Here is a 14,737-nt window from a genome sequence, read left to right as displayed (position 1 = left end):
TTGTCTGGCTCTCTGTATGAAAATGCACACATTTCAACCAGTTATAACACTTTAAAAGAAGGGAGAATATTATTTGGTTTAAAAAGTCTATCCATAAAATTTAGCATTGAAATGGTCTTTCTCAATGTAAAAATCTTATATGACCATTTAACAGATGGTGCTTATTAATGGTCCAAGTCAGGTTCTTATTTAACAGTTCTCAAGCTCTAGATCTCAGAAGAAGTGTGTATTTGAGAAATTTTACAAGCTAGTGAGACACCACCTTTTTTTTCTTTTCATTAGTAATGATCAAGTCAGTAAAATGGTATAAATTACACAGTTTCATTTTTTCTATAGAACAAATAGAGTCCTTTTATTCACAAACTTTTATAGAATGTATCAGAAAACTAGGAATTGATCTACTTTTCAACACATAGTGCATGAATCACCTGTTCTTAATCTTTCAAGCTGTATTTAAACACTGTGGGCAAGATTTCATCATGGGATTCTGCTGTTCTTAAATCATTAACTTTTACAATCCATTTGCACCCAAAGTAAAAATTACACAAGAGGAGAGTAATGAAAAATCTTACCTGATAAGGTCTCACCCAAGTTCTCTTTGACCTTCTTTTTATCTCATCCTATTTTGCATTTTAATTCCAAAAGATTCATCATGAAGCTCTTGGCAGAGATCTTGGTCATTAATGTAGAACTGTTTGAAAATCACTGCTGCTGCCTGACTTGACTTACTGAATCCTAATTTTTATTGACAAAATGTAATGATTTTTCCTCAAAGTTACTTTCAAGAATTCACGTTAAATTTGCCATATGTCAAAGAGAGATACACTTTTCTATTCAATTTTAAGTGATCCACATGGTAGTACAGTTAAAAATCCCCATGGCATTAATGAACTAGTTGTTCCAAATTCAATTTTGACTGTGAAAATATCAAAATGATGAGACCAGAGACCATTTATACTTAAATTCTCTGATCTTAAAGGTGCTTCTTTTAAGCATAAAAGGAGAGATGATGAATAAAGGAGTTAGCAGGGAGAGAACTAAAATGACATTGCTGCTAGGCATATCAGCTCATCATATCAGACTTAAAGATTTTTTATTATTTTAACAGACATTATAGTCTCGTTCAATCATTTCATGACAGAATTTTTTTTTCCAAATGCCAAACATCTATCTATTTTTAAATTGCTATCCAGCTACTTATTCAAGATGATAAAACATAAAATATTGAGATAATGGATTGAAATATAACCAATTTCAATGCCAACAGTCACTAAAAATCAGTAAAGCTGTTCTACCTGTTCTGTGTTAACTTCCAGAAATAAGAAGGGTAAAAAACTGCATACCTTGCTCATAACTCTTCTTCAGTCAATGAAATTGGTCTGTAGGAACAAAATACATGTTTAGTATCAGTTTACATTTAGAAATAGGGATAATAACTTCTAGATTGTCCTTTTTTGCGGAACTACCCAAAGGGGAATAATCTGGCACACTTCTGCTAAAATGACTTTGTGACATTTTGCTGGACATGCTATAGAAAGACCATGGGGCCCATTTCTAAGTCTGGCATGTTTGAGGGAACATGAGGGAAGCCAGCAGGAGCTGTTTCCATCAGCAGCAATTTAATTTTGATGTGCCACTTTAGTTAGCTAAGGTGTCTTCTTTGGCCTCAAGTGGCCTTTTGTGGGAGAGATGCGCAGGAAAGCAGCACTAGAAATATGTTAATGTAGAATTTTCTGAAGGAATAATGTTAATATGTGATGCAGCTTGTAGCTCTGAATGCTTCAATGTGGCCTATACAATCTGCCTTCTGTTTCATCCTGTTACATGTGAACCCACAGGGGTCTATCCAAGGATCCAGAAAAAAGGCATTACACAAGTACATCTAACTAGTTTCTTGTGGAGAATCTCTAACATGTAAAGTTGCAGTGGGCAGGATATGGGCCACTGCTCTTGGGGAGGTCAGTGGCCAAAGTTTCTCAAAGACTCAGTGGAAGAGTATTGCTTAAACTGAAATAATTTTAGACATTATACATCTCAAGTTTGCTTCCGAGTTAAAAAGGAAAGAAAGCATGTTAAAATTTTCACTTAAAGTATTAAGTCAAACAGATACAAGAAGTATGTAAATGTTTTGAAAAAGTACAATGTAGAGGCAGATTAGATAATTTTTTTCATACATTAGACTATAAATAGTCTAGATTTATTACACTAAAATTATATAGAAGTTGACTTTCTCAGTGATGTTCAATCATATAGGAGATCAGAATTCCAAATGCTTTCTTAAAACGCATTTCAAACATCTAAAAAAGAACCTAATAATTTTATAATTTCTCATACTTGCTTCTTTAGAAAACTAAAAGTGAATAAATTAGAAATAATCTGTTAATCTGGCATCACTATTTCATTACTTTTGAGTTGATGAAATCTGCTCACAGCTAAGGGGTAAATTGTTTTATAATGAGTGGAAATCAATTTTCCTTAGACATTACTAGAAATAAACTTAGCCAGATGCTGATTGTTTTGATAGCATGGAGGCACTCAGAGGCACACTTCTTAGAGGCAGTGGTAGATAGTATGTGTCATTAAGACATTTATCAACTGTGGAAGTCATAAGGGCCTGACACTTGCAATCTAGACTAGAAAGGCCCTTAACAAGTTTATTTATTCAGTTATTTTATAATAGTAACAAATCTGCTGCTCTCGCCTTTCCAACAGCCTTGGAATCAAAATCACCCAATCCAAGCTCAGGCATTTGTTTGGAAATAAAGCAGACATTTGAATAACAGCCTTCAAAATACCTAACAGATTTCTGCTAGTAAATCACTTTAGTCCTTCTAACCTTGACCTTTATATCCTTCCTGAAGAGGTACAACATTAATCAAGAAAGGACTGTTCAATACATTCCACTGTGAGAGTCTTGTTGCTACAGTATTAACCTGGAGGTGTTGAGTTGAAAATTATAAGGAATCCTTAGAGTTGGAAGGTATCCTATTCTCATGATGCATTTCCTTTCCCGGAGGCCAGGCAAGGGGCTTTGATTTTAAGTTCATTGACATACATATAAACATCACTCCAGGCTAAACCTGAAAATTCTCTAGAGATTTATGAGCTAAGCAGACATTCTGTCACTGGATTTGCTAATTTTGCCTGAACATCGCCCCCACAACAAAAAGCCTGCCCATGCATCTTTCTGAAAGACATCCACTCTTTCAGCTCACTCCTTCTGTGAGTTATGTGGACTGACACACTTGGAAAGTGTGATTTACAAGAGTATTGCCTACCACTGAGTTAATATTCAAACATCTACCTTACTCAGTACTTCCATCACAAGAAAATACTCTTAATTTTTAATTAAGGCTTATTGAACAACATGCCATGATAATAAGTAGTCTCTACTAATTGCTGAGAGAAATCTTTAGAAACACTGGACTGTAATTCCATTTTGGGAGTTTGCATTTTCTTACCTCCCTTTGGTTTGACATGAAAAGTGAAATGAGGTGATATTACATTATCTGAAGCTCAGATTTTCTTAATGCTTCTTTACAACCACAAAGAAAGAGGATGTCATAATGGAAATGAAAATCAGGACAACTTCTTTAATAGGGATGTTTGTGGAATATGGTACTTCTTGAATGTAACGGAAAATGAAATGAAATAAAATAAAATAATTCAGCTATCAGAAAAGAGGCCTAAATCAAAATCCCCTGAAATGATAATATAGTTTTGTTTACTAAACTGCAATGGTAATTCTGGTCAAAAAGTGATTTTTACTACAATCTGCTTAAGTAAAAAATACTAAATCACAAAAAAATGTTTTGAACACTTTATTTCTTGTCCCTTGATCTATTTTAGTAGTTGTACAATAGTGTATAATTGTCTCATTGTTTAAACTCTTAGCTGTTCTGAATTACATTACTACAGCACACTTACTTTTTGATACATAAATATTTAAAATCTCTTTTTAGAATATCTGGATGCATTATTTTTTAATTTTGATGACTGAGAGGAAAAGCAATGCTGACTTGGCTTAGGAGTCCCCCATTTAATTTGTTTTGTTAGGCCCAGTGAGAAGTGACTTAGTGAAGAAGCTGTAAAGCAACTTAATAAAAGCATAAACTATTCTGTGAAGTCTGGTGTTTGGTTGGATAAAGAAGAGCTATCCAGGCACAGTCATTAAAACTCTTTTACATAAAACAGTGGAGAATTGAGAGAGGGCCTAAAGAGAAAAGTACTTGCCTAGCCCTACCGCAAGAACAGCCACTGAGAAATAGAGTGGCTATGCAAAATCACTCTGCAGCACAAAGACTTTGTTTGAATTGCAGCTGAAGCAAGTGTAAGCATCTGTGGCTTGTTAGATTATTATTTTATTATTTGCTTATTTATTTATTCATTTACTTTGGGATGGATTGGAGAAAGCCTTTTTAGATTCCCTATGGCCATTATTTTGGGATGGAGAACATAATCTGAGTGTTTCTAAAATGCAAAGCTGCAAAAATTTTGTTTTTAGCAAGGAACACTTGCTTTTGGTGTATTTTTGTTGTCTTCATTGAAAAAGCCTGCTGAAATTTTGCTTTTGTGCATCTTTATTGCAATTTTTAGGACACTAGCCAGAACACCTTATAGCACCTGGGAACTGGTTGTATCACTGCACTGCATCTGTTTTCAGATATTGAAATGCCTGAACCTGGGTAGGTCTAGAAGAGGAGAAAGAAGAAAAGATGGATCAAAATAAAGGAACAAAATGGCACGTGGAGGACAGCATATGCTGTGTGTTCTTCATTTTCTTCTGTCCTCACAACTTTTCATGAGACTTCAAAAGACTTGCTCCATCTGCAGATTGCCAAGCCCACTAGCCCATGAACATTGCTACCCCTGGGAAGTAGCAGACTGTCAAGTCTCAATGCACATGAGACTGTCTCAGAGACATGCCTGACTGTCTCTGTGCCTTCACTTCCCTTGCAAAGGGAAGAATGCACAGCACAGTGTGTCTGTCCTGTTCCACACTGAACCAGGAGACTTTAGAATCTGCCATCTTCACAGAAATGCACATTCCACTGCACTGTCCATATCTTCTGATGATGAGTGACCACAGCCTCCTATTTCTGAGGAGAATGAATACTGCCTAAGCTGACAAGATTCATACACAGGTTTCTTAGAAAGCTATCATTCTGCCACACACCTGGACTTCCTTGTTGAAGAATTTGGCTCAAAATCTTGCTTACCACCTACATAAAATATATCAAATATCATATACACGTATAAAATTACAGTAATCTGATTTTGTAAACAAGACCATCAAGAATACACTAGTGAGTTATACATAAAACCTCTTCTAGGTGTTATGCAACTACTGTCCCCGTATTTTTTTTTCATCTTTTTGAAATCAGCTATGAATCTTGACATCTCTCCCAGAAGAAAATGTTTGCAACATCTTTTGCCAAGAATAAAGTAAATATTAAGGACTTCCACTTTTATTTGCTTAATTTAATACTTCTTGACATACGTCTTCCATAAAAGCCTATATTAGACACACCATTCAAGCCACTGTCTGAATCTTCAGAACATAGAACTTTGTGGTAGTGTTATCTCAAATACTGCAGTCCCTTGCAAATCTGTTCATTTTTGCCCTTCCCTTTGAAACTTCTAGCTCTAGCAAAATCAAATCCTCTTTCCCATGGTATTTCAATGACCAGGCTTGTTTCTTTACAATATTTACGTTACCCGTCCCACAATTCCTTTTCATACACACACCACACACACTAATGAACAGAAGGATGCATTACTTAATCCATTTTCTGAAGCATTCAGTACCAAAGCAAAAAAAAAAACAACAAAAAAACCCCAAAAAACCCCAAAATAAAATAGCAGTGGCTCAGGTAAGTTCCAGTAAGAATTTTTAAAATAAAATGAGTTGGACTGCAATACTCAGAAAAACAGTAGCAGGATACAGAGCATTTTTCATCAAGTAGTTGGTCTGCATCCAGCTAGATTGGTATGCTGGAAAATGGTTAACCTTTGATGGTTGCTCAGCAGTGTATGCTAAACAAGCTGAGTCTGTATAAATTGTTGGACAACAGGTAGCCACATTTCTGCAGTTGGGAAAAATCTGTAACCTTGATCTTTCTAAAAATTGAACAGGATCTAAGGATTGACCCTTTCCAATCTGAAATTTTCATGCTAGAACTGCAAAAGTCAGCAAAGGATAAGGCAAAGGACTAGGACTACTGTTTTTAGTGACTACCATCCTGCACGTTTTGCTCACTATAAAGCAACTGTTTGGAAAGAGAAAAAAGATTCACAAACCTTACCACAAGGCAGACTGCATTTTAAGGCACATCCCTTTACCAACTACCAAAAGGTTTAGAAAGTAGCACTAAAAAAATCAAAAGAAGAGGAGAAAAAGGACTACTTGCACGTGATTGTTTTATCTAACATATACCATATAAAGAGGCAATGAAGACTAAGTTCCAGTTTTCATGTTGGATTGTACCTTGCCTTGTCTGCTGCAACTGCAGTCCCCAGTGGAGTAGTCAGAACCAGTCTTCATTTACTGAGTAAAAGCTGACATGAACAGAATCCCTCCTACATGAACTCTGGCAAACTGACTTCACCTTTATTTCTTAGACATAGGGCCAATGAATAACATTCCTGGTATTCTTAACGTAAGGACCATTATTAACATGACAAGGGATGCAGAAACAATGCTTTCAGTGCAGCAATAAACAGTAAAACTTATATACCTATAAATAACAAATCTGCACATTTTCCTTGGTGTTATTTGATTGTCTCAATCACTTAAAGTTTAGTGATTTGTTTAATATTCCTTCACAAACATTCTATGGAAATAACACAGAAGATGGTAAAGAATAAAACACAGCATGATAATATACACACATCAAAATTAAAACAAAGTTTCTGAGCCATGAAAATCCCAACTTTATTACAAATCTAACTTCAACTCTTATATATTTTCTAATGTTTCGTTACATCATTCTGTATCACTGGCATCTTGACATCTGTGGCTCAACACCACTTAACTGGTTCATAGCCTATGTCTGCTTTGAATCATCTTGGGGAAACTACCATTAGTCTGTCCTCAGAGGTAACTGTTTCTTCAGTCAGACTGGACATTTGTCAAAAATAAGAATTTCCCTTTTTACTGACATGATAGGGCACTATCCTCATGGCTGTGTGTCTCTTATGTCACAGTGACAGAGGAAAACAGCCACAGCAATTTCCATCCCTCAGCTTGCATGTCTTCATTAGTGTCACCATCCAGGCACTGTGACAGCCAAAGACCCTAAACCACAGTTCCTAAACACAGCACACTATAGGGTGATGTTGAAGCTGAGATAGGCCCCCCCAAGCCTGGCATTACTGAGTGTTGCAGATGTTGCAGTGTGATGCAATATCCTGTTTTACCTATCCCAGTCCTTTCCCAGGTGTGCCAATACCTTCTCCCTTCCCCTCCCCTTGCCTCCTGCTAAGTGCTGTCCGTCAATCTTAACATTCCAGCAAGGGCATTGTCTAATTGGCAAAAGTTCAAAAGATGCTTCTCAGCCCTGGGGTCATTGGGCTACCTAGGTGCCACTTCTCTCCTGAGCCTTCCCCCCTCCTACCTGGTTGGTAGCATACCTGCCCCTTCCCTCCCCCTGTCCCTGGGGCTTAAAAGGACCCTGGGACCATGCGGTGGCTTTTCTGTTGGAGCTGTTACAAGATTCAGAGACCTGTGACCCTGGAATAAAGCTCTGATTAAACCCTCTGGCTGAATCTGTCTCCTTTTCCTCTTCACCATCGCCTAAAGCCTTTCCACCAGAGGTAAAACTGAGTTCCTGCTTGCCTGGACTTGTTCTAAGTGCCAGCTGCCACATCCAGCCAGCCAAAGGTGTCTCTGAGGTGAAATACCTCAGTTACCACCTCTGGTCCAGCAGCAAGGGTCAGACGAGCCCAGGCACGTTCCACCCGGTAATAACTCAGCGTGTGACCCACACACTTACAACCTACAAGGACCCTTCCAGAGCCAAGTGTCTAAGACTAGTCAGCCATTTCTAATGAAAAATTACAAGGCCTCCATCTCATTGCCTACTTGCCAAAGCACTCCCCAAAGCAGTAGCAGTCTTTTTTTCAAGTGTTTAACATTTCTGAATTTCAAAAATTCTCCTGCAGTCAGGAAATTTCACTCTTATGAATTACTGGATTACATACTATAGGGTAATTCTCTTATCTTTAAATTCCTTTACTTTGTGTACACAAAATACTAATCAGCTCCTGAAACAACCTTCCTCATCCCAGAGGCCCAGATGATTATCAGATAGAGAATGGATAAACACTTCAGGGGAAATATAACATTTTAGGGTGAAGCTTTAAAATGTATGCCAAACATCAAAATCAATGTGTGTCATTTTTTTTCTAGCACTTGCACAGCACACAAGCAAGATGCTTCCTCTATGTCTCAAGTATTCATAGAAGAAATTTAGCTATCAAAACCATGTAAAACAATGTCAAATGGGTTTACACATGTAAAGCACACAGGACACAACAGGTGAAATGCAATGCATGTTTTTCAACATACCTACAATGGCATGCAAGCATGAAAACACTCCTTTGTATTCAAAGGCCACATTTTCTTTACATTTCTAGCATTAATATTCTCTATTTACACTTCAACTAGTAAAAAAAAATATTTTGCAGAATTGCCTATGAAGGAAATAGCACTCAGAAATCCCCTTAGGGATCTGATCTATAGGTGGCTCTACACACACTGTATATAAGGCATGTAAGCAGTCTTTGATATTTGATAGTCAACATTCACATAATTTAAGTTATGCATGTGTGTAACTCCCTTGCTGTACATGCTGTTTTGATCTCAGTTCCACATACCAATAGGAGCAAATCAATAGCACAACACTTTATCTAAGTATTCCACACATCTATAGCATCTTTCATCAAAGGATCTCAGACCAAGAAATTACCCTTTGCAGTCATATTTGTAAAAATACAAATATAAATGCATGCTAATGTGAAATTAGATAAGATTTCCCTAAAGGTGCTAAATATGCTTTGGAAAGAAAATATTTTTGCCCTTTTCAACATTGCCCCATCTATTATACTGCCTCAAGCTCTATGTTCCCTATGACACTATATTGGCTTGGAAACCACTGTCACCACAGAGCAAATACTTCAAGGCAGCTGCTGTGCAACAAAGATTGAAATAGTGAAGATGTAAGTCAGTCTAAAAGGACCATGTGGAGGACTGATCAGCCCTCAGACTCAGGCAACAACTAGAAAATTGTGAAGAGCACAAAATAAAATTGGCACATGATTATTTTTTCTAGTGATCAATCAGAACTGAAATAAATATCTGGAAAAAAACAAAGCATGCTTTCCATGAAGCCTAAGACTTGGAGATCTTGTGCAAAGTTCTACAAACAGCAACAGACATGCAAGATAAAAACTGAAATTCTCTCCTTTGGGGGGGCTTCCTAATCTCTTTAGATAGGCAAGGAACCAGTTTCTATAAACAGTGAATTCTAGAATTTGAGACAGTTATTGGCAACTTCAGGAGAGCCAAGATTGCTATCCTACTTGAACACAAAAACTGTCTAAAGAGAACAGGCATCCCACTTCCTTCCTTACAGCTCTGGATGTTCATTTTATGGCTTGCCATCACTGAAGTAAAAATGTATATATCTGGATAAAATTAGTGGAATACAATCCTGCAAACACAAGGTTCTGGTTAGAAGCCTGCACAACTGCTCAGAATGCTACAGATACCATGTTAGCTTCAAAAAGTGTTCTCAGATTTTTAATATTTTTGTCTTTACACTGTCTTTTAGAAAGATCTAGCACCTCCACAATATATTGTGGGGTTTTTGTAATTTTGCTTTTACAATTTACTTTAACTTGTAAAATATTCTTCAACTGCATGCATTTCCCTTTAAAATGCTAGTGAAGCTTGCTGCTTGTCAGGAAAAGGCAAATTAATCTTCTTTTGCCTGCATTACAAATAAAATGCTTCAAGAGTTTTGAAAAAAGGACTATTTCTCAGTTATATTCCATCTACAGAAGACTCAACTGCAATTTTAAATGAAGAAATTTTATTCTTTCACTATTTTTTCCACAAAAGCATTTCAGAATATCTACTACTCCCATAACTTAATGTTCTCTAAAAACCCTATTATGAGTTTCAGTCATAGAAACAGAGGATTTTTTTTCCCCCAGCAGTCAAATTGTCAGGTGCATTTCACTACTGTAATTTGATTCCAATTTGTAAATATCTTCTTTCTCCAATAAAAAAAAGGGTAAAAGAGCCCACTTTTCTTTTCAAACATATGATTGGCATATTTACTGCATAATTGCAAACTACAGCTGTGGTTTCAGATGTTATACCCCTGCACAGAAATGATAGATTAGCCTGCTCTTTACTTGCTTTGAGGTAATTGCTGCCTCTGTCCCTTTATATCCAGAAAAAAACTGTGCAAAATTGTTCTTCCAATATGTGTGAATTTACATTTTACCCACTTCCAATGTTTATGTATGAGCATGCATACATATGCACAGCAACTAAAATACTATATTGATTAAATACAAAATGTATAATGGAATGGAACTGAAGATAAATTATGTATTCACAAAATGTTGCTGTATTCACAAAGTGCTTCACTGGATGATAATAACAAATGAATATTAAAAAAATGGAAACCCCCCAAATCCCGGTTTTCTTAAAATTCATGGTAAAACATAATATAAATATATAAGAATGTTAAATATGGTCTTCCTTCCACATCATTGTCTAAGAAAACAGAAAAAAAAAAAGAGAAATAGCAGTAGCAAGTTCAGTATAACCAAGATGCCAAGAATCTGATGGGCTTCTGGAGAATTTACCAGGGGCTATGAACACAAGTCAAGAATCTTTTGTCTCCACAGGGACTGTGGAAAGCATGAGAACTTCAGAAATATTTCATGTTCAAGTGTAGCCAAAAGCAGCTTCAAAGTGCTTTTTGGCTGGATTGTAAAATCTCACCATGGTATACAACAGATTTGATGACACTGAAGTCTGCATGCACCAAAGTCCATCCATCAAATATAATTTATTCTGGATTGATCAAGTGTAATATCCCCCTAGCATAGTAAGGGAAATGGACTTCAGAGCAAGAACACAACCAAATTGGCACATGTTCCTTCACAGAAATTAATATTAATGAATGAGATGAAGTGGGGAAACACTGGCTGGACAAGAAAGAAGGTACTGGGCACAACAGATTGCGGGTATAGGTGATGACATACAAAACCACAGTGTCAAGAAGGAAGGGGAAAGTAGTTCTGAAGGCTGTTTTGGTGTTGGGAATGTCTTACTTACCTACTCCTCAGAACTCATGTACAGTGGGAAAAGCCATGGAACTAAAAAGAACTTATTTTGCTCCTTACAGAAAGTCAAACAAGAGGTGTGGTTTTTATGAACAAATGCATGAAGATCTGAGGCAGGAATTCAGAATACGTTACACCAAAAAAAAATCGGAAAAATGGGAATGCTGCAGAATAAGCTTCCATGAACGCATTTGTATAGAACTGCTGGAAGAAAAAATCAGAATCTAAGATGATCGTGGATATTAGAGGTGCCTAGCTTAAGAAGAAAAATTAATTTTGGGCATCTAATAATAATGAAGTGATGCTGATTCACAGTGCAAACTTGGAAGTCCTGAAAGAGACAACAAATATATGTCATCAAGAGACAACAGACAAATATATGTCATCAGTCAGGAATTAGGTAGTGAAATGCTTTCCAAGAAAAGAAAACAAAACACCTGCTAAAAAAGAACATAAACAGTTTAATGTAGTTGCTGAGCCAATGGATTAAAAAAAAATCCCACACACTAAACTGTCCTGAAGACCCAGCACTTGTTGGGAGGAAGGCAGTTCAATTTCTAGCTAATTCCTTCTCTGGTGAAAATTCTCCATTCCAAAAGCTTGACACCTCAGCATGTAAAGTGCCTGTGCTGTGCATGACTTTCCTGCTACTGCAGGTATCAAGAATACCTGTGGAGTCTTGCCTTTGCTAGGAGAGATCACTTTACTCCTATTGTATGACTCCTACTTTTGATGCCTCTGCAAGCCCATATGATCATTTTACTCCAGCCCACAGCTGGCACTGGCAAAGCAGCCCAGCTGGCACATAAACTTTCATGCTTACTCCTCAGAAAGGTCTCTGTATGTGTTTTTCTTAGGTTCCTCTTAACACAACTAAGAGAACCCTGAAAAGCTGTAAATAAGGTATCTTCTCAAAGATATAAAGAAATTTTGCAGACTCTAAAGATTTTGGTTATTTTAGGATAGCCTGCATATAAGACACTGATTTTTTCCTTAAAATAACATCAAAGAGGCAAGGGCCAGGGCCCTGAGTACCCCCACCTTCAAGACTGGATGACTGAGTTAAGGAGTCCAACTTGTCAAATACAAACACAGCTCTTCTACTAGCAAGAGCTGTTAGGAAAAAGCTAGAAGCAGCTGTTAGTAAGAGCTGCAATGAAAAAGCTAGAATCAGCCCTCTTCTCAAACCCTCCTTTCCTTGCTTTGCTTTGGGAGCTGCTTTTAAGCAGTCTTTACTGTTGGCCTCCTATGTCTGCACCTGGTCTGATGCCTCCCTGACCTTGACCCACACCCCCTGGCTCAGCTTCCTGGCTTGCCCTGGCACCTGCCACCTCACTAAGGTCCTGACAGGTGATCACCAGGCTGTGTCTCCTCTGCCATTTAATGGATATCAGCCCTGGGAATTTTCCAAACACGTCTCAGCCATCACTGCTTACAGTAACACCATGAGAAGAGCTGGAACATCCCAGATCCTAGCAGTGAGCTGACTGCCACCGAGTTTTACCTGTGGGTGCTGGTTCATAGTGGCTGAAGATGAGCCAAGCAGCCAAGAAGGCCAATGGCATGCTGGCTTGTATCAGAAATAGTGTGTGGTAGTCTTGCTGTTCTTGGCACCGGTGAGGCCACACCTAAAGTGCTGTGTCCAGTTTTGGACCTTCACTTCAAAAAAGACATTGAGGTGCTGGAGTGAGTCCAGAGAAGGGCAGAGAGGCTGGGGAAGGGTCTGGAGCACAAGTCCTGTGAGGAGTGGCTGAGAGAGCTGGGGCTGCTTAGCCTGGAGAAGAGGAGGCTCGGGGGAGACCCCATCCATCACTCTACACTGCCCAAAAGGAGGCTGGACTCAGGTGGGAATCGGCCTCTTCTCCCGAGTAGCGAGGGACAGAAAAGGAAATTGCCTCAAGTTGCACCAGGGGAGGTTTATGTTGGATATTAAGAAAAAATTCTTCACTGAAAGAGCTGACATTAAAACGGGATGCCCAGGGAAGTAGCAGAGTCCCGATCCCTGGAAGTGTTCCAAAGGTGTGTGGATGTAACACTTGGGAAATGTAGTTAAACAGTGAATACGGCCACGCTGGGTTAACGATTGGACTCGATGACTTAAGACCCAGCCAGCCTCTTGGGCTCTCGCGAACACGCAGGACCCAGGGTTCCGTCTGCTTTTCCCTGGGCGCCACTGGCGCTGTGTTTATCTCCTCACTGACACAGGCCCCCCGACCCTGCTCCGCGGGGACCGGGCAGGACGCGGCTCCCCCGCCCCTCAGCGCGGCTCCGCCCCGGCCACCCGCGCGCCGGGCATTTAAAGGGCCCATGGCGGCCGTGCTCGGGCAGTGTCTGTGCGTGCCCGCCTCGGCCCTGCCGCGCTGCCCCGGCCGCTCCCTCCCCGCGGTCCGGGCGTTCCCGCGGGGCTGCCGGGGCCCGGGGGAGCTCCTGCGGGGGCTCACGTAGCGCGTGGGGGGCTCGCGGTAGGGCCCGGTGTGCGCCGGGGGCAGGCGAGCGGGCGGGCGCTGGATTCTTTGGTTCGCGGACGTCGTGGGCGAATAAAACAGGCGGGCGGGCGGTTGCGCTGTTCGTGCCGCGGGGGACGCGGAGCGGAGCCGCCGTCGGACCCGGCGCAGATGGAGCCCCGCAGCCGCGGCGCCGCGCCCGGTGGCGTGTCGGTGTCGGCCGTGCTGCCGGCGGGCGGGAGCGGGGAGCGCCTGGGCGGTGCCACCCCCAAGCAGTTCTGCGCCGTGCAGGGGAGGCCGCTTGTCAGCTACGCGGTGCGGGCCATGGAGAGGTAACGAGCCCGGCGCCGCTCGGCTTCCGACCGCGCCCCGCCGGCTCCTGCCGGGCCCCGGAGAGCCGCAGGCAGCCCCCGCTGCCCTCGCCTCAGGCCTTGGGCACTAGAGCGGGTCTAGTTTGCCTTGCGGTGACTCCGTCCCTCCCCGCCCGGTCACGCCGGGAAGGGACCGAGGTGTGCCTGGGCCCCCTCACCTGGGACCAAGTCCTGGGCGGGAGCTGGCGGTTCCCCCACCCCAGCCTGGCTCTAGCGCCGCCATCCCTGGTGGCTCTCCGCCCTCCTTCCCCAGCCCAGTCCATGCTTCGAGGCTGTGCCGCATTCCTTGGCGCTTGGAGATCAGCTGTTCGAGCCTACTCAGCCTCGAAGCTCGAGGGTTTGTGCAGCTGCAGTGGCTGGTTTGGTGAGCTATGAGCCCACCGCAGCTGTTGGGGACAGTCATAGGACTATCCATCAGCCCTGAAAAAAGAGATCTATTCTGGCATTGGAGATGGTCTTTATAATGTCCAAAGGCTTTGAAAAATGATCCACTCCTCACTATGGGATGAATGAACTCACTGATGTCCAGCACTGCATTATGCTCCACTATTGCCCATG

The 14,737-nt window shown here is 40.6% G+C and overlaps 1 protein-coding gene across 1 annotated transcript in view; it reads left to right on the top strand.

Moving 5' to 3' along the window:
- The first annotated feature begins 13,960 nt into the window (after window positions 1–13,960).
- The window catches only part of CRPPA (CDP-L-ribitol pyrophosphorylase A), a 104,538-nt gene continuing 103,761 nt past the window's right edge, over window positions 13,961–14,737 (top strand). Inside the window, exon 1 of the mRNA XM_036378795.2 lies at window positions 13,961–14,140. Within this exon, the coding sequence (XP_036234688.1) occupies window positions 13,980–14,140 (161 nt within the window). The 5' untranslated portion in view covers window positions 13,961–13,979. The remainder of the gene's footprint in view (window positions 14,141–14,737) is intronic.

The sequence above is a fragment of the Molothrus ater genome, chromosome 1 (assembly GCF_012460135.2).
Source record: "Molothrus ater isolate BHLD 08-10-18 breed brown headed cowbird chromosome 1, BPBGC_Mater_1.1, whole genome shotgun sequence".
NCBI classification, from domain to species: Eukaryota; Metazoa; Chordata; class Aves; order Passeriformes; family Icteridae; genus Molothrus; species Molothrus ater.
The sequence above is the reverse complement of the archived record's forward strand: the minus strand, read 5'-3'. Positions and strand labels throughout refer to the sequence as shown.